The following is a 20872-nucleotide window of genomic DNA, read 5'->3' on the forward strand; positions in this document are numbered from 1 at the left end:
AGGAATTCTGATGATACTCCTGATATACTCATCCAATAAAGAAATAGCTTCTTTAAAATACAAAATATTTCAGAACAAAGATTCCATGTCAATGAGAATCACAGGGAATTATGAGATATATTTATTTCCCTCATACAAAAAAGTATAGGCATCTACCTAATCCTTCTACACCCCCTCCCCCAACAGAGTGGTTGTTGTCGTCAACAATTCTATTCAAGGATCCCCTCCCAGGACCTCATTGTTATTTATTAGGACCTATTCAGGACTTTCTCCCATTTAACAATACGAGAAGGACAGGGTGGTCACAACAGCCTATCAGTTTGTGACCTGATACCTTAGGTCAAAAAAGTATGCCCCAGTGGAACCTGGAAGATCTCAAGGAGGCTGCATGTGATTCGCTTTGGTGTCTATCCAGGTGTGAGGAACTGTGGCAACGTACCTTATAGTGACGGCCTGTATATGAGCCATATCAGGTTACCATGGTCCATGTAGATGGTGATTCTGCCACACATCATATGGCCAGAAATAGTTAAGATCCCAAATCACTGCTAAGCATTATATTATATCCACTGTCCATTTGACATGTTTGGCTTGATTATGCTAATAAGCTGTCAAGTTCATTATCTTCTTGTATTGGGGCTTGATACTGCAAAGTGCTGAGCATTCTGTCTCTGGTCCTACAAATCACTTAAGCACTGCTAAACTCTCTGTGTGTGTGATAGGGTGCCCAGATAGCAAGTATGAAAAATCGGGACAGAGTGTGTGTGTGTGTGTGTGGGGGGGTAATAGGCACCTAGATAAGAAAAAGCCCCTAATATTGGGACTGTCCCTATAAAATCGGGACATCTGATCACCCTAGGGAATAGTCTCATTGACCTCAGTGAGATTACCTACATGCTTAAAGTTTAGCATGTGTAGGATTTGCAGGTTGGGAATCCAAATGCTCAACACTTTTCCGGATGGAGCCCTTACTGCAGCCCTTAAGACCAGGGTCCCTAAAATCTTTGAAAAGGAATATTTTATGCATTTCAGCTCAAATTTTTCACCCAATTTAATTGGAAAACCTGTAAAATGTGTTTTAAATCTGTGCAAACACTGCTACCAAGATAATCTTCCTCTTCTTCTACTCCAGCCATGTCTCCTCCTCCTTGAGTCCTTTCCTCTTCCCTCCTGTATGTAATTCAAGCTTTTCTCCGCTGTCAAAGCAAAAGACTGCTCCTGACTACAGCCTTTCACTGCCTTCATCTCCTCCCTCTTTTGATTCCTGTCAGCATTTACTGCACAGTAGCAGTTGCACAGAATCAAAGCAGAAACTTTTTAAGAAGACCAAACACCCGCAACAATTTAAACATATTGTATAGGAGAGAAGGGCTTTGGGAGGCGGATAAGTGGGGGGGGGGGAGGTAGAGGAGGGAAACGCTGTGAGCCTTGCTGCCTGCCTAGTTCATTTGGCACACGCCTGTAATAAAAAAAGTCATATAGTGACTTAACTGCTTCCCTTGCTGTATATGGCAGTGAGACTAGTGATTCATTCACTCCCCTTCCACCTGACCGAGTCTTAAGGTCACACACTCACTGCTCCCCTCTGTATCTAGTAGGGGGGTTTACTGATTCACTCACTGTATCCAGTGGGACTGCTCACATATCTCAGGTCTTTGTGAGGTCACTAAGATGGACACCCCCCTGAAGGACTGTCAAGCCTCTATGAGGTCAGTGATGTGATCACCACCATAACCCTTCAGGATTGATTTTGTTGATTAATATAACTGAAATATTATCTGTCTAATTGCCCTGTGCTTTCTTCCTTTACTCTCCTGAAGATCAGAAGAGGATTATTAATTTATCTGTGGTAATATTAAGAGTACTACACTTTACACTCTCTTCTGCTTCTCAGATCAATGGTTTTCCCCAACCCTATTCAAATATCTACAAAAAAAGGGATGGATGAAAATCTTTACATTTTTATTACTTCCAGGGTTGCCCCTGTGTTTATTTGGGTTTGCCAACTAGTAAGCACAAGTGTTATTCAAATCCCAAAATTGGCCATCTAGCTATATATATATATATTAATATTAATATATATATATATATATATATATATTATAAACACACACACACACAGCAGAAGGATCTTAAAATACCCTTTAAAATGACTGCAGCAATACAGGGCCTAAAAAAATCATAATTCTGAATAGATATAGAGCACAGTTGTTCATGCCCACTACCTTTCATTGACTATCACTTATACCAGCCCAATGACATACAAAATGTGGAAGTAAACCCCACCCAGATCCCCGGCTTCCCCTTTTTAGACAAAACTCCAGGGAAATCACCAATTTGAGTGAGTGGAGTCTGTTGATCCTGTTCCACTCTCTATAAACTAACCAGAGGTGTAGCCCTCAAAGAGGTTGCTGAATAATGACCAATGATGAAGATGATGAATCCCAAGGTCTGGAAGTGGGGTCAAGGCTGTTGCACAATATTCTGATGATTTAGTTTATTTTACATATCTATCTCTCCCTAGCTATAAGAAGCTCAATATGGAAAGAGACAAATACATCTGTTTTTTATGTTCCATGACTGCCACCAAAATCTCACAGATGCAGCAAGGTTCTTCCGCTTCAAAGAGTGCTACTTCCACCATTTGAGCTAAAGGAGAATCTCTATTAGCTGCCAGTAACTTTAGAGCTTATATTCACTTTATTGACCAATCATTAGAGAGCAATATAATCTCAAACAGATAAGGAGGTCTGATTCCAACAAAGTAAGCTTGGGAGGTGCTTATTATTTTTACATACTATAGCAGTAGCTTTCATATACCATAGTAGTAGCAAAGGTGCATCATGTCCTCCAAGGAAACTGCTTTCCCTTTCAGACTCCAGAGGAATGTTCTGATAGATGATGGGATGCTACTGAGACACAAATGGGGAGGATGCCACAACTTGTGTATGGGGAAACTGCACAAGAGGGTGAAACCTTACAGACCTCTACTTACACCACACAATATTCTATACCCTAGAGATTAATGGCTCCTTAGCTTTTGCTTTAGCCAGAGTCAATACTTGGGGCTCTCTCTGCCATATATTGTACATAGCAGAACAAAGTTGCTAAGCAAATAATTTTATCTACAATGCAAGTAAGAAGCTATTTATAAGTATCAGAACATTCCTTTGTCTTAAAGATGTTCAGGATATTTTAAAGTAGTTAAATGTTACGATCACCCATCTTGATTGATGGATATTCCCCAATGAAGGTAACTCAAAACAGAGCTTCACAATTATGGCCTATAATCACTCAGATATCATTTTTTTTCTATTATTTTGCAAGAAGCAATCCTACACCTTTAAGGACAATATCTGTAATACATGTAGTAATCACCCTATCTTATTTCTCCGATTATTTTCTTACCCGATATTTTTTTTCTTGTTCAAACTTTTCTTCAAACTTCCTGATTTTTCTCTTGAGACTTTGAAGATGTTTGGTAAGTTGCATTACTGTCAGCGGTTCTTTGCAGTCCTCACAATTACACCTGGAAGAACTTCTGGGCCTGCAAAAGTAGAAATAAAATCTCTGTTAATGCAACTAACACTTCTGACCTCCTGCCATGAAATCCGAACTATAGCCACATAGAACCATCTCTAGTCTAAATCATATGTAAATTGTGTTAGAACTCCGGATGTTTCTCCTATAGGTAGACACAAAGTTAGGCTTTATGAAGTAAATATGTGAAAGATCTGGTTTTTCTTTAAAGGTGGCATAGTGTTTAGTGGGCAGCCCCCACACCTTTCCTACTTTACTTTGATTATTAAGTGTGGGATTCTGAAAAGGTCTCCACATTGGCCTAACTTTTGAAAATCATTTTGAAAATCCCACCCTAACAGGCCAGATTTTGATACCTTTGTTCACACTTAATAATAGTACCTACTCCATGAGTAGTCCCACTGACTTCAATTACATTATTTGTGGAGTAAGGTATGATGCAATGTGAATAAGGGGAACAGAAAATGGCACTTCTTTTATATGAAGTGCATTTAGGGCCAATTTCAGGAAGATATCTATTTTCTGAATCAGACCAGAGGGCAGCCTATAATGATTTCTGTAGATTAGAATTAATTACTGGCACCAACAGGTAAAAATGTAGTACTGAAAATCAGAGCTGGTCACAATTCCAGTCCACAGGAAATTCTAACATTACAAAATTTATTTTTGTTCCAAATCAAAATGAAAACAATTTTAAAAAAATTTCCTATAGAACAAAAATTCAGAAAAAAAGTTGAGAGTAAATTGAAATACTTCATTCCAATAAAATTAAAATGTTTCATTCCAATTTTGACTTTTTTCTTATTTTATATTGCATTGTAATTTATAATATAATGAAAGAAAAATTCAAAACAAAATTAATTATTTTTTTTTATTTTAAACAGAATTTTGTCAAAATAAACATGTTCTCATAAACAGTTTAGATTTTGGGAAAATGGCATTTTCAGAAAGTTTTCAATCAGCTCCACTGAAAATGATTCTGACTAATTTCCATTCACCAAAAAAATGGGTTTGTTGGATAAAAAAAGTTATTTTTTTTAAAGTTTGTTTTATTTCAAGTTAAAATATTTGTAAGTATACTATTTTAACTTCGGACTTTAAAAAGTAGATATTCTTGTTTAAGAGTTAGTCACCATAAGTTGCCAAGAACTTGAAAAACGCACAAAATATTTCATTATTATAGTGCCTTCTATTCTACAGGAATTTAGCATTGCAATAGAGAGTCTATCCTTACTGGCAATAGACTTAATCATTGTGTAGGATATTTCATGTGTGACTTTTTAGATTTGTGAATAAATAGGCTTGATTATTTGTATTTGCCTAAGCTTTATTTTTAAGATTTAAAGAAAACAGAGTTCCAGCATGAAATTAATTCTCAGAATTTCCAGAAAGGACTTATAAGGACTATTCAGATGTTTTGTGACACTGCCTTCCATTTCCAATGAATGACTCATGCAGTAATTCCATTGCAGTTGAACTTTTCTGAATTAGACCTTTAATAACCTTTTTTATCCTGTATTCACTTTTCAGACCGATTATGAACTAACCTTTAAAAATGTCATTACTACACTATAATTAACTGAGATTTCAGCTAATGTTGTACTTTGTTCTCATTGGAAAATGTTAGGTCATATTTATGGTATTTCAAATTAATCATGCCAAATTATATTATATTATATTATGAAACATCCCTGTTTAGAGCAAATGACATGACCATATCTGAGAAATGTGAAGAGTCAAATGTTCTAGACTGTACAAACATAATAAAAATTAAAGTTAAAAATATATTTTCTTACATCATGAAAAGTTGAGCACTTGGTGGGGAAGGGGCCGACTCTGTGTCTAAATTAAATCTCTGGCTTTGACTAAAGATTGAGCAGCGTGGTGACAGAAGGGGATTATCTCCATCAGTAATATGATATAGTAGTCTACTGGTCCCTAAGGAGTGATGGTCTTCTGGGCCGTTGTCTGCGTCACTCTGCCAGACTCTATGGGCTGGTACAGGCTCTATAACGACAAGATCAAATCAATATGGGATTGAAGGTCTCTCATAAAACACTCTAATTCGTTAGTTATAGAGGTAAATAAGAATCTACATGAACAAATGTGTTCATGGAAGCAAAGTGTGATGCTTGAAAACTTTGCAATTAATACAATGAATAATGTATGGTATAGCAATGCAGCATACGCTGGTAGAACATGGTACCAAATCAGAGCATAACAAAGGAGGATACATAGGTTACAGCAACTGGTATAACACTGTATTCTGAGTTCCACAATGGAATACAGATAGGTGTGTGTGTGTAAAAATAAACCATGAAGTTTTGTTAAAAGAAAGATGAGAAGTTTCTCAGAATAAAAGCATTTTCTCTGTTTTTATAGATCAGTTTTCTCTGAAATGCACTCTTTGCAGCAGAATATGAAGACAGATGTAAAATAAGACTCATTCCCTAATTTAAGGCTCAGTCCTTTGCTCAGGAGAAGGATAGGACACATCTGCCGAAGTAACACATTTAGGACCCTATCATGCAGTATATTGAGTGCTTCTAGACTGGTGACCCATATCCTGTAGAATTCTGCTCTTAATTCTCAGGGTAAGATGCCACTCTGCAGAAAATTAATTACTAACCTATTCAGACCAATATACATGAACAGAAAATTGAAACTGGTTGCGTAAACAGTAAAATGTAGGTAGTGCACTCTGTCTGCTGCCTTGGGGTGTTAGGTATATGGCATTATGCCAGCAATGTCCCCATGCACTAATGGCTGCATAGGCTCCTAAGGAGTGGACAGTGCCTAGTGTATGAGAGAGGGAATGCATAAGGAGCATTTTCAACAGTGAGCTTAATTAACCATTGGAGCAACTTATGCGGTGGATCCTCCATCACTTGAAGTCTTTAAATCAAGACTGGATGAATTTCTAAAAGATATTCTGTAGCTCAAACACAAGATCCAGCTCGATGTAAGAAACACTAAGTGAAATTCTACAGCCTCTGTTAAGCAGGAAGTCAGACTAGATGATCATAATGGTCCCTTCAGGTCTTAAATCTGTCTATGAACGTCATCTCCCTCTTTTTGCCCATTGGCCACAAGACTTGCGTAGTTCTAGTCCATAACTTGCCCTGAGTCTGCATTGAAAGGGTGAGACTCCCTGCTCCCTCTTCCTCACCCTCAAGAGGCTTACACAAAATAGGCCGGAATTTTATCCTTAACTGGTATTTTTTCCCCTGGGGTGTGCTTTTAAGAGGATTCTGCTTCATGATGGCGAAATCCTGTACCAACATACAAAGCCCTGTTGAAAATATATGTACAAACAAGTTACAAAAGCCAGAATAGAATTCTCAATTCCAAAAGAGAGTGTTTTCTCTCAACTACCTGGGGAGAAATTTCCATCTATATTAATAACTAATGTATTATATTGTAACTAGGCAAAGTTAATTTTATTATGTTCTCTTTAAAATTGTATCTATATGCAAAAATGAAGTCGGCATCAATTATTTTTATATTTACTGTAGGTTCATACCATGAATTAGTTGTGTATCATACATACATTACAAGGGATTCCTTATATCATATATTTCTCAAAAACTTCAGCAGAAGAAATTGAACATTAATTTTCTCCCAGATCAGCAAGGAGATGTCAGTTAAGCAGCAATGTTAAGCAGAAAATGTTCCTTCACCTTTGCTTTTAATTAAAAATGAAATTTTAATCAATGATATTACAAAAATTCAGAAGACATACCTCTAACTCCTATTAATTTAGAGCACTAAGTTGTGGATTTTCCCATGGTGAGGGTGTAGGACTTTCAGAGATAAAAAGGCCTTTTCCATTAAGATTTTGATGGAACTGTTATACTGTATTTTAATTATTATCTGCACAACAGATAATCACTGAGCTTGTTTAGCATTGGGAAAATAGTGGCTCCAAGCAGCCTCCCTCCTTGAAAGCAGAAAATTGGGCACCGACTTCAAAATAAATAGATTTAAATGATCTAAAATATTATTTTATCAGACATTGTCCAATTGTTTCTATGTTACAGGCAACACAACACCAAATGTTCCTAAATTAAAAAGATTACATTAAAAAGATTATATATAGTGCTTACACTGTTAGCTAACAAGTGATGTTCTATAACTCTGAAATAGAGTATTTTGCTGTTTTTAACATCATTAAATGCATTTGTAATATTTTATTTTGCATTTTTATTTTACTTGTTTTCATTTTTAGGAGCAATATAAATAGTTCTGTTTGGAATATTAATCTATATATGAATAGAGTATTTGTTTACAGTGTACCACATTACTGATTCGGACACTTTGACATTAAAAAACATGGTAGAAGCAGGTTATAATGGTTGCAAAGTGATGTGCTAAATAATTAGAATTACGGTTGCCCGTGCAGCCAGGAATGCTGGAACAATTTTTATAGTGGGGGTGCTGAGGCCAACAATAAGCAGTAGCATCTTCCTGTGCAGACAAATTAAACAATATAGCCCAGGGGTAGGCAACCTATGACAAGCGTGCCAAAGGTGGCACGCGAGCTGATTTTCAGTGGCACTCACACTGCCCGGGTCCTGGCCTCCAGTCTTGGGGGCTCTGCATTTTAATTTAATTTTAAATGAAGTTTCTTAAACATTTTAAAAAACTTATTTACTTTGCATATAGCAATAGTTTAGTTATATATTAAAGACTTATAGAAAGAGACCTTTTAAAAACATTAAAATGCATTACTGGCACACGAAACCTTAAATTAGAGTGAATAAATGAAGACTTGGCATACCACTTCTGAAAGGTTGCCGACCCGTGATATAGCCAGTTCTCCCACTTCACTGAAGCCTGAGGAACTACTAGCTTGCTGGAGAAGAGAATTTGACCAATGAAGTAGAAATTATTAAGCAAAAAATTATTGGACAGAATTACAAACCAGGTACATTGGCTTTATTTGTCACAACTAGTTCTGGTCAGGAAATTTTTCAATGAAATAGATTGTCATCAGAAAGTGCTGATTAGTTGAAACTGAAACTTTTGACAGAAATATCTTGGCTTTGATAAAAGTTTCTTTGGGAAGGTTTCTCTTGTCCAGGATGGAATTTCTGGTCAAACGAGAGAGAAAGAGAGACCCACCCCAGAATAGGCAATAGCCCAGTGGTTATGGCACTCCCACATCCCAGGAGAAAGCTCTAACAGCTCCAAGAGGATAGAGGGAGAGAGACCCACCCCAGCACAGCCAATATGCCTGGTGGTTAGGGCATTCACCTAAGATGAGGGAGTGCCCTAGTCACTTGGCTATTGGCTATTCTGAAGTGGAGCTTGGTCTCTCTCTCTCGCTCTTATTTGACCAGAAATTCCATCCTGGGCCATGAATCAGGTAGAGCAGGGACTTGAGCCTGGGTCTCCTGTCTTCCACATCCCAGAAGGGTGCCATAAGCACTGGGCTATTGACTATTCCCTCTCTCTGTGTGGGGGAGGTTTTTTTGCAATTTTTTTTTTTTTTGAAAAGTCTCGGTTTCATCCCAACGTAGACTGAACAATTTTGAAATCTTGAAATATTTTGCAGGACAGAAAAATAATTTTCTCCCCATTTGTACTCCCCCACCCCCTTAAATAAATCCCCTGGAAAGAGGAACCAGTATGAACAGATTTATCAAAAGATATAAAAGCCATGCAGAGACTATGCATGTCCTGTGCTGACCCATAATTACACAATTTAGGAAAACAAGTAAAATAAAAATGCAAAATAAAATATTACATATGCATGTAATGATGTTAAAAACAGCAAAATACTCTATTCCAGAGTTACAGAATATCATTTGTTAGCTAACAGTGTAAGCACTATTTAATCTTTTTAATGTATCTTAATATAAATGACCATTTTACATTTTGTGAACCCACCAAATATAGTGTAGGCTGGTGATTTACAATGAAATGTAAATAAAATGAAAAAGTTTACACTGTCTTTTATAACTTTCATGGTTATCAACTGACAAAAAAACGGGTTATAAGATACACACTATGGAAAAATACATGGAAAAAGATTTCCCCAGACCTATATTGTCCAGAATTTGTAAAGTATGTGAGAGATCCAAATCCTTTCTCCAGTGAAATATGCAGAAAGGAATTTTGAAGAAATGTAGGCTAGAACATTGTACCTGCCTAAGTTGGTGACTTGCACAAACAATTCACATGTGAAATAAATGGATTAACGAATGCTACATAGCAAAGGTAAGCAACAATGCTATCTTCTGTCAGTGAATCCCTTCATTGGTTTAAAAGGCATAATACAATTACTACATGAATCTAACCTACTTTTTCCCCCCCTCAAAAACAATACTGTGGTGTCCTCTGGAATGAACTGTATTAACTCCTTTTAAATTTCGCATACTTTTCAAGCTTTGAGAAACATAAGGAATCATTGTGGGGACAGGTGGAAATAGCATAATTAAAAGGAAGTGTTCTTATTCCGAAACCATATTAAGTACTGGGTTTTGCACTGTCAAAAAAAAAAAAAAAAAGGCATTGTTAAAATTTTGGCAGGTCCCTGAATACCATAAGGGCAGCAGAAAGATTTCCATATTTTGCACTCTGATTCTGGGGCTCTCGGTGCAGGCTGTTCACAAATCTGTACTTCTGCCAAATACAAGATGTGATGAAGTGGGAATTTTTTGTAATATTTTTATGAATCCTGAGTGTATCTTAGTTTCCCCTATATGTTGCATTGTTGCCCAGGGAAGGGGGCGGGGGAAGAAGACTGTCTATTCTCTGGGCAAGCTAAGGTCATGTCTACACTATCACTTATGACAGCAAAACTTATGTTGCTCAGGGGTGTGAAAAAATAGACCTCTGTGTGACATAAGTTTCAATGGCATAAGTGTTAGTGTGCACAGCACTATGAGGTCAGACTGAGTGATGGACAAAGTTTGAACAATGGGGTTCATTACAGCTTGGCTGGGCACAAGGCAACCACAGCACTACTCATACCCCTAAGCCTAGATTAAACACACGAACTGGCCCTAAAAATACCCTGGGCTCCTAAATTGGACCTGTGATGGGATGTACCAGGCCCTTTGAGGCGCCCTGCTGGAGGTGTTGCGATCCTACCACACCCCACCCCAGAAAAGGAGCAGTAAAGGTGGGTCCTCTTGGCCTGGGAAGCATCCTATCAAAGCTCAGCAGGCTCAGATAAAAGGAGTTGCAGGGGCTGAGCAGTTCCTGGCAGAGACCAGAGGAGCAAGAAAGATGCTTCTTGCTGGAACTCCAGGGAGAATCAGAAGATGGGTTCTGCTGACATTGGCATTCCACGAGGAAGAACTTCAGCCCTGAGGTAAAGGTGAAAAGGAAGGGGCTAAGTGGGAAGTGGCCCAGAGAATAGCAGCAGCAACTATTGCAGGAAGAAGCACGTGGCTGCTATTTATAGGGTCTCTGGGTCAGGACTTGGAGTACTGGGCAGGTAGAGGTCCCCCTACTGGCCATTGGCAGGGTGACCTAAGCCCCGAGAAGGGGATAAGGCTTGTTTAGAGGCCCAAGTGAAGGGTAGGACTTAAAGAGTCTCCAGAGAGAAAGCCCTTGGGGCATTGCTCTATACCTGGGCAGACAGAGACTTAAAGCTAGCCCAGAAGGGGCTGAGAACTGAGCCCAGAGGAATGGCTAAAGACATCACCAATGGCACAGGGACAAGCCTGGTTGGACTTTTTACCGTGGAAAGGGTTTGTGCGTTCATGCATATTGATTGTGTGTGACTTGGCTGGAGGGCTGAGCCACTGAAGACCCGCCCGACAAGGGCAACAGCCGTTAGAGGGCACCGTGAAGAGAGAGAGACAGAGAGAGTGCAGGTTTGCATCCACCTGGCAAGAGGCACTTACAAGCGGTGAGAGTGTCCCCCATCACAGGACCCAAGCACAATTTTAGATAGGGCCCATAAAACAGTCCAATGTCAACCATAGCCACGGTCCTAAACTCATGGCATCCTAGCACTAGCCCAAGTTCACAAGTTGGCCCCAATCTTAACAGTTTCAGGCCACAATCCTGGCATCAACTCTATACTCCAGCCTGGGCCCTCAAAGGATCCCAGGCTTTAGCCTAGACCAATGAATGGGCCCAACATTTACCCTAGCCTTTTAACCTTAGTGAAAAATCAAAAGCTAAAACCATCCTTAACCCAAACCAGCAAACTGGCTCCAATCCTACATCTATCCTAATCCGACAAATTTGGTCTAATGTCAGCACTAAACCAGAGCTCATAATCTGACATTAAACCAAGGGTTAGTAACACATGCAAAACATGCAATATGCCTGATCAATGGGGACATCAAAACTACCATAGAAACAATTTCAAAACTGTGTTCTCACATGACGTTCTTAAACAGTTAAATAAAATAAAAATTATCCACATCTGTTACATGTGAAAAACTACATATATAGGTATAATATACATATGCATTCAAATATATACTGTGTCAGTGATTGAATTAGCATTTTTTGTAAAAGAAGTGTAAAACTTCTTATAGTTCAACCACTCACAGTTAGATACACACTTTGTTAGCTATGTAGCCACATACCCCTAAGTTATGCGAAGTTATTAATAAATTATTTACATTCATTAATTTTATTTCCTCCTATTTTAATATGTTTGAATACATGATCATTGAAATTCATCATAGCCTCCTTATACAAAGACTGGTTCAAGAAGTTATGGATTCGTAAGTAAATTTGAACATGCTTGTCCCACACAGTCTTCAGGGACTTATAGAATGAGAGTCACTAAACATTTTGGGATCCCTAGAAAAAATTGCATCCTAAGCATTACTGGCAAAACAATGTATGCTCTAGTTAACCTTGGTTCATAAAAATGGTATTTCCTTTACTTTTATTAATTGGAATGTGAAATCAGAGAAGTGAAATCTATTATGTAATCATGTTTATATTACAAAATTATGCATTTTAAATTTTAAATATCACTATTTATTCACTGAAAAAAATGCAGATTTGGTCAGCCTGGAATGGTTTCTGAATTTGTACTGAGTTTTCTTGCAAACTGGGAGACCTAACTTCCCGCTCCTTCTCCACATAAGGCAGAAGGAGAAACAGAACTCAGGTCTTCCACATCCCTGGAGAGTACCTTCACCACTTTACTAAAGATTATAAGGGACTGCAGGTCCTTCTCTCCTCTCCCACACCATCTCCCTAGCCCAAGTGTTTTGGCAATCTAGTCCTCCTTGGCTTCTGGCAAAATGCCCCCAAATTGAAACATTTCAACACAACTCTACATTTTTTTCAACTTTTTGATTCACTGAAAATTTAAAAAAAATAATCAATTTTGGTTTGACCCAAAACATATTTTTTTCAATATTTCAAAATTCCCAATGAACTGAAATATCCATTATTTGCCCAGCACTAAAAATACCCTAAAGGCCAGATTCTGATATCAGTTATCCTGGTATAAATCCACCGACTTCATCCAAATTACATTGATATAATTGATAGCAGAATCGAGACCTCTGTGATTACTGTGTTTCAACTGATTGAACTGATAAATTCCACCAGTAGTTTAAGAGAGAGAGAAAAAGGACCGGTGTTATTTATGTTAAAATAACAAGTCAGTAAACAAAAACAGCCAAAAGCAGGTGCTACTGCAAAACAATGTATATCTAATGCATAACCAAGCTTCCCCTAACGCACAGGTTGGAAACGACTGAATGGCAGATCATGCTCTATTTGGACTGTGTGAGAGAAGTGCTACATCTTCCAGTATCCTGCTGTGTAAATGTAAATGAACAGATTAATGCTGTAAGTATTATTTGAAGTGGGAGATTTTTAACAGTTTAAATACAGTCAGAATCAAATCAAAGGTAAAGGTTGCAGAGTCTTCCATTGAATATCAAGTGTTCTCTGATTATGAATTATGAAACTGCAGAAGCAAAATATTTGTGTTAAATTGGAAAAGGACAAAAAATTGACCTTGCCAATGAATGGAAGAGCCAATGCAGTTTTAGTGCAAACTACAAGACCTCTTTGCCCTGTGTAGTATATGCATAGTCTCCATTCTTGACTCAAATATACAGGTGAGAAACTAGGCTTGTTAGGAATTCCTACAGCTGTATTTGAAACCTGTTAAGGTGTTTTCCCACCTATGTTGCAGCAGCCAGAAAAAACACACAAAAACCCAAACAACCTATTCCTAATCAATTCAGAAGCCAAAATGCTACACTTTCTTTTTGGCTACAGTATGTATCATCCTTTGCATTGCTTAGATTTTCAATGATTAGGGTTATGTGTAACTATTCCTTATTTTTTGCAGTACATCACCATCATTTGAGAATGTCTAAAGTAGAATAGCGTAAGTAATAAAAAGAATATAAAATAGATAATCGCATTTTACAGAAAATCCAAACAAACAGCTTCTGACATAAGCTTTTCTGAACTCACCTTTCTTTTATCCATAAAATTTACCTTGCAGAATTAGGATTAGGCCTCATGTTACTGACCTATTTGCCTTAATGTTGACCATACACAATTTAAGTTTACATATCATTCCTCTGTGTGGTATGTTAGTCTTATTAACTATGACCTATTTTTCAGAAACAATGATTCCCCTTCTGCTTAAAATCATGATTCAGCCAGCCCTGTGATTATAAACTATGAACAGACAGAAAATGATGCCAAGTGTTAGGGCCATTTATTTGGAGGAATTAGTTTCTGTGAATAGGGCTAAGAAAAGAAAAAGGAACACATCATAATATGCAAGGTGGACAAGGCAGATTCATGAATGATTAAAATCAACGTGCTGTAAAACTCACCTTCACTATCTCTCTGCTGATGCATTAAATTAAAATCAATAATAGGAGAAATGAAGTGACATTGCTCTGACAAAAAAAAATTGCAAAACAGAATTACATGAAATGGCAGAATATCACACACACAATGCAGATGCAACACAGTAAAGAAATAAAGAACATAACTCTCTTGAAAGAAACATACAGCTCAAACTAAAAAAGAAGGAATCTGGACTCTTAAAATTGCCTGTAAAGCAAAATGCGGTACCTAGGAAAAGTAGAAGATTGCTGCAATTTATTTCTACCCTTACTAACACATCTTATCCCTTTGTTTACATTTTTAGCATTTGCAGCAGCTCATTGTGCTTCAGCCTTCACATTTCATCTGTGCTGTGTTCCATGGGGCTGCAAGTATTAGATTATATTGGAACATAAGACTACCTTGTAATTGCAAATGAGGACACATCATGACATAGCAGCTTACCTCCACAACTAGCCCCATCAGTTTGCACACTGGATTGAATTGATGAAGGGGCTGGAGGATCCTTGAAAGCCTGAGGAGTTTCTTCCTGGGTTGGCAAAAATGCAGAGCACAAGTCAGTTTCAAGGGCTTGTAGCTTTAACAAAGAATTGTGCAGGCAAAAGCAGAACATTGGGCTAGATAGAAAACAACAAAAATACAGTGACACGTCTTCAGTTCACTGAGCCCATTAGCAGTGCCTGCAGAAGGGGTGATCCACCAACAGCTCTTAAAGGGATGTGTAAGAGATCAAATTTGTATTATTCCATGTGTATCTTCATGTCCTCTGCTTATCTAAATCCTAACTTATATGGATTATTCAACACACGTGGGAATGGTGATTTCGTCAGCAAAAGACAATTTGTTCTAGGAAGCCAATCTGAGGTGGTGTCTGTTTTCTTGGTCTTGGAGCAATATGCTATGCAAGCATTTCATTCATTGTGCTGACATCAGGATCTGATGACATTATGCCCCTCCCAGTTTACCATTCATAAAAAAGCCCCTAAAAAACAAAACCTCTCTACAGCATATTGTGAAGTATACCGCAGTGAACAAAGAGTTACTGAGAGCTACACAGTCTTCCTCGGGATTCTTGGAAGAGGTTGTTTTTGATTTGTTCTTGTACAGATATTTTTTGTAGGGAGGTTGTTGCTGGTTCTATCAGGCTATCATATCATTTTCCATCAGCTGCAAAGACAAAATTAACAGATCTTTGTCGCTCACTGCAGACAAATTAATGAGGACAAGGCTGCTTATCTATACCAGTACCTTCAGCTACTGTTTCACGCTTGGTCCATTTTTCATTTTAATCTTCAATGCTGAGTGTAATATTCAGCTGTACAATCTGACACAAGCATCTTGCTGTGATGTAAATGCTCTGAAAGCCTAATCACAACCTGACTGGATTAAATGAGTCACTCCTGACGCTCTGTATGTTCAATTACCCTCCCTCAAGGGGAATACAGACAGCAATGGAAGATGCATGAAAATGCAGAGGGCTGTCTAAAAGCTCACATAGCTGAAACACATAAAACCAAGCCCCAGTGAAACAATAAGGCACTTGCTGACAAAATCAGCATTGCCCCAGAAATATTTGTCCTCATGCTTATGTAGCCTTAATTTTATATCCCTAATTATATCTGCTCAGGGTTATCAAGATGTAGATTCTTTCTGAACAGGGATGACCCAAACATCTATGCAAATTATAGCTTCCCCTGTGTACCATAATCAGTGATGTATCATGCAAATTCATAAGTCAATGCAATTTTTACTCTCTTGTGACATAGCCACTTTATAAACCCCAGGTCAGTAGAGTTTTCTGTTAAAGGTACATTTGGGCTGTGGGCAATAAAATAGAAATGTAAGGGAAGATTCCCAGCTCTGATCTCCTCCCTTTGTGGCATTCAGGCAGTGCAAGGGAGTGGAAAATGGCTCCTTGTTGAGTATATCCAGGGAAGGGGAAATCTCCAACAGGCACAGAACTGGCATAATCTGGGTCCAGGTCTCCCTTCCGCAGCCTCCGACTCAGTCTGTGTGTAAGCAGGGGATTTGTCCCACCATAGTAGGGAAATTTCTCTCTGTACACAGTACCCTGGCTGAACCAAGTGACGAAAGGATCCGAGTCCCCACCTGAATGCACTTCCCCCTGGTCCTGCCCATCTTTACTTTCCCTCCAGGTGCCAAGTGAATAGGACTCACATCATACAGGAAAGACTGAGCCCAGGGGTTCCTGGATATTTATCCATGGGCATCTATTGGCTGGGATGAGGGTGCCCCTACTCCAGGATATTACTAACTCACTGGTAACCCTTTAATCACTGCAATTCACTTAAACACTCACACACTCCATTTACACCAACACCATTTCTTGGGGATTAAACAACACTGCGCAGCATAAACATTGAGAGGAAGTGGCTTGGGTAAGGTTCAATGCAGCAGTCTCTGAAGTGCAGTAAATTTCAGTTACAACAAATGTGCAAGTCCGGTATCTTCTTCCTGGACCTGGATGTGTTGCTGGATATACATGTCAGTGAGGACTAACACATTTTCATTCTTCTCTTGCAGGGTGTAGTACATTGCTAAGACTTCATTGGGGCTGTAACATTGATGCAAATTAAAGGAGCGCTGATACGAAGAAATATGTCATTGGCTAGGGCATCTTGCTTGCATTGCTTAACCCAGGACTGGACATCACTAACCCTCATGGGCCAGTAATAACTTATCTCCAGGGTACTCCTATCTCTGAAATGCCTTCCGTGGTCATGGTTAGCCTCATCAACTTGCTTGCATAGTGATACCAGCACTACCAGTTGCCTCACCTCTTCTCCTTCTCTTGGGTCATATAAAACCTAGGTCAACAGTCCACGGTGAAACTTAAGTTGTTTCCACTGCTGGCTTAATTTCTTGAATTGTGGGTCCTTGATTCCAAATGTCCAGATAGATCTAGTTCTCTTCACAACTGCTGCTAGGACTAATCTGATGTTACCCTGCTGCTGCAGAACCTGAACTTCTTCCCAGGAGTACCCTGAAATCATTAGGTAATTCCTGAAAGGCAAAGGATTTCTCAGGTTCTGGCTCCTCCAGCCACAGGCATACCCACACAACATCTTCAAGGATTACTAGGAAATATTTTTCTAAGTCCTCACTCTCCTCTGGTTCTTCCATTAGGGACAGTCAATACAATAAGTCAGAATTGATATTTTGTCTTCCCAGCTTGCAATGCACTTCAAAAATGCGCAACAGCATCCAGGTTGGTGGTTGGCAGGTACTGGAAAGGATTGTGATCTGAAACCATCGTAAACATAGAGTATATTAAACTTTTTTGTGACAGCCCATTTAAGGGCAAGCAACTCCAGCTTAAAAGCACTGTAGTTCTTGTCATTTTTCTCTGAATGCCTTAACCTACAGTTTGTATACACAACCACACGTTCAGCCCCCCTTTCCTTTTGACTCAGTACCGCATCTAGGCCATGGAGGATCTTATCTCTGGTCACTATGAAAGGCAGACTAAAGTCAGGATATGCAAGTTCAGCTGGTGTCATTAACTGTAGTCTTAGCTCATCGAAGTCTTCTTGACAAGGCAGCATCCCACACAAAGTGTAGTGCTTGGTCATTCCCCTTCTTTCAGCCCAGTTGGCCCACCAGCCAGGGCCGTAGCAACAAAGAACGTGGCCCCCTCCGAACATACGCCCGGGCGGGGCCCCTTACAATGCTGAAACTGGAATGCGGTATTTATTTTGCCACTTTTAGGGGCCCCCTTCCTTGCTGGGCCCCCTCCGGTCGGAGGGAACAGAGGGCGCTCGCTACGCCTCTGCCACTAGCTGATGTAAAGGTGCAGCAATGTGTGGAAATTTGGGGATGAACTGTCTGTAGTAGAGGCAGGCCAGTTTTTCCAATGTCTTGGTCTTCTCTTTTTCTACCTGCATGCCATCCGTCAACATCATATGGCCCAAGAATTTGACTTCCACTTGCAGAAGGCAATACTTGCTAGGTTTCAGTTTCAAGTCATGCTCCTTCAAATATGCGAAGATCAAATCCAGCTTTTCTATATGACTTTTGAAGTCTCTGAAGAACACAGTAATATCATCTACATATATCAACAAGGTGTCCAGAATGTAGTCTGCCAACACTCCCTCTGGTAGCCTCTGGAATGTAGCAGGCACGTTGCACAAGCCAAATGGTAATCATGTCCATTCAAACAGCCTGAAAGGAGTCGGTACTGCAGTCTTTTCCCTATCTTGTGCCTCCGCTGCTACATAAAAATAGCCCAAAGTCAGAGCAAGAGTTGAGAACACTCTTGCATTTCCCAACACATCTAATGATTTCTCCGCACAGAGCAGTGGGTAGATGTCCTTGCATGTCACTTCATTCAGTTTCCTGAAATCACAACCAAACCACTCTGCCATCCTTTTTGATCATGATTACTGCAGGCAATGCCCAGGCACTGTGGCTTTCCTTAAGAACACCTTGGAATATCAGATTCTGGACATGCTTTTTAACCTCAAAACACTTGGGGAAATCTTCTCTGATGTTTCTGCTGTCATTGGGTTAGTGACCACCGTGTGTATATGCATAACCAGGGTGGTATAACCAAAGTCTTGGTCATTGTAGCACACTGAGCACTCACCGGCACGGCACCTCCTGCTGGTCAGTCTGGGAATTAGCTCCATCTCCAAAGCGCCTCCTGCTGGCCAGTGTCTTGCCTGCCTCAGGCCTCGTGTCCCTCCCAGTCCCCGGTGCTCCTTACTCCGGGGTTCTGCCCAACCAGGAGAACCCCCAATCCCTTATACCCACCTTGCCTCAGTGGCTACTGCCTGTTTTCATCTAGCCCCCACTCACTGGGGCAAACTGAAGTCTGTAATGGCCACTCATCATTGGCAAGGGGGTTGGATCAGCTGCTTCTGCCTAAGCCCGGGCTGCCCCTCTGCAGCCCCAGTACCTTCTTGGGCCTTTAACAAGGCCTCAGCCTTGGGAGTTGCCAGGCTGGAGCTCCCCAGCTCCTCTTGCCTTTCCTCAGCATCGCTCTGTTTCTGGTACCCTGTGTTCCCAGGCAGCTAGGTCCTTCCCACTTCAAAGCTGGAATGAGACTGATCCTTAGTCTCAGGTGTGGCCTGATTGGGGAGGCAGCCACAGTTGTGGCCACACCCAATCAGCTTTTAACCTTGTTTTCCAGGAGCAGAGTAACTGCCCTGCTACAGTCATCCTTAGAAAAGATTTCTGTTGCTTCTCTAGTGACACCCTCAATTCGGCCACCTGTGCTGGAGTCAGCCCTTGGGGCTCCTTAATTGGAACGGGCAGTTTCCTACCACGTCCTTCTCTAGCAGAGGCAACTTGTTCTCCTTTCTTGTCACCAACAGCTTATCTCCATTCCCTGCAAAGGTCACCTCCACTTAAGGGACCACTTCCTCAGGCCGATGTACCCCTGCAACTCTGGTTTAAAGATACAACTCCACAGCCTACACACTTGAGTTTAGAAGTCTCACTGGTATTCTTCCTTTGATGGCATTAGCCAGTACATTAGCTATCCGATACCCAAAAGGTAGGTTTGCCCCAGACATAGGATCTACAAGTACTTGATCTTCTCATTCCAGGGAGGAATGACCACTTCTGTCTTCTGGCCACTTTAAGATATCAGATCTGCCCAGCAGGATCCAGGGAATCATGCTGTCTCTCCACTCAAGCAAGTACTCTATTCAGCGCAGCATTTTTCTTAGAGTGCTCATGATGGTTCATCCCCCCTGGTTCCTTATCTTCAATAATGATGTTCATCACTAGAATTTCTGGGACTCCATCTCTGGGACTTCCTTCAGAGATTGTGGCTTTCAGGATGAAGATGCATTTTCTTGGCAGTGTCTGACCCATGTACTCTATGTCTGCTTTGAGGCATCCCAGCACTGGGTTGCCAGTCCATTAGCTGACATTAGACACGTGTTGTGCATAATTGGCTCCTTATCCTTCAAATATTTTCAAAAATGTGACTCAGTATTGATAGTGACTTCTGAGCCAGTGTCTAATAAACAGCTGGTCTTCACCCCTGCTATAAGTACTTCAAATATTAAGCACCCAGTAATAAGTGCTTGCAAGATCAAGACATTAATTCAGAATTAATCACTTAAATTTCATCAGTATTCATTCAAAATTATATATTTTATATGATTTCTATGGTCTGAAATAGTAGACACAGCTCTTCCTGTGCCACTTCCATGAGGTGTTAGGGCTACTGGATCTGCATAAATGCAGCCCACTTATTATTTATATTATCCTATCACCTAAGAGCCCCAGTCGTGACCAGAACCCCATTGTGCTAGGTGCTGTACACACAGAACTAAAAGACCATCCATGCCCTGAAGAGCTTATAATCTAAATAGACAGACACACGGTGGGGGTAGGGGCAAGCAGAGTGAACAATGTGATGCTGGCAAACGTCATGTTAGTTTCATATTTTTTCCTTTAGGTGGGCATGTTAGGAGGGGCTAAACTAATTGGAAAGGAAAGGAAAGGAAAGGAAAGGAAAGGAAAGGAGGGGGAGTCATTGAAAGAAAGA

The 20872-nt window shown here is 39.9% G+C and overlaps 1 protein-coding gene across 8 annotated transcripts in view; it reads right to left on the reverse strand.

Moving 5' to 3' along the window:
- Positions 1 to 20872, reverse strand: part of FAM13C (family with sequence similarity 13 member C) — a 246127-nt gene that overhangs the window by 30708 nt on the left and 194547 nt on the right. For 7 of the 8 annotated variants that reach the window (XR_008445678.1, XM_054034905.1, XM_054034904.1 and 4 more), the window contains 4 exons: positions 14794 to 14878; positions 14334 to 14399; positions 5337 to 5547; positions 3409 to 3547 (listed from right to left, as the gene is read on the reverse strand). Coding sequence is in view for 7 of the 8 variants with exons in the window: in XM_054034905.1 (XP_053890880.1) it covers positions 3409 to 3547; positions 5337 to 5547; positions 14334 to 14399; positions 14794 to 14878 (501 nt within the window). In the remaining variant the exon portion in view is untranslated. The remainder of the gene's footprint in view (positions 1 to 3408; positions 3548 to 5336; positions 5548 to 14333; positions 14400 to 14793; positions 14879 to 20872) is intronic. The other variant, XM_054034900.1, reaches the window with a different exon arrangement.

Source organism: Malaclemys terrapin, chromosome 7 (genome assembly GCF_027887155.1).
Source record: "Malaclemys terrapin pileata isolate rMalTer1 chromosome 7, rMalTer1.hap1, whole genome shotgun sequence".
NCBI classification, from domain to species: Eukaryota; Metazoa; Chordata; order Testudines; family Emydidae; genus Malaclemys; species Malaclemys terrapin.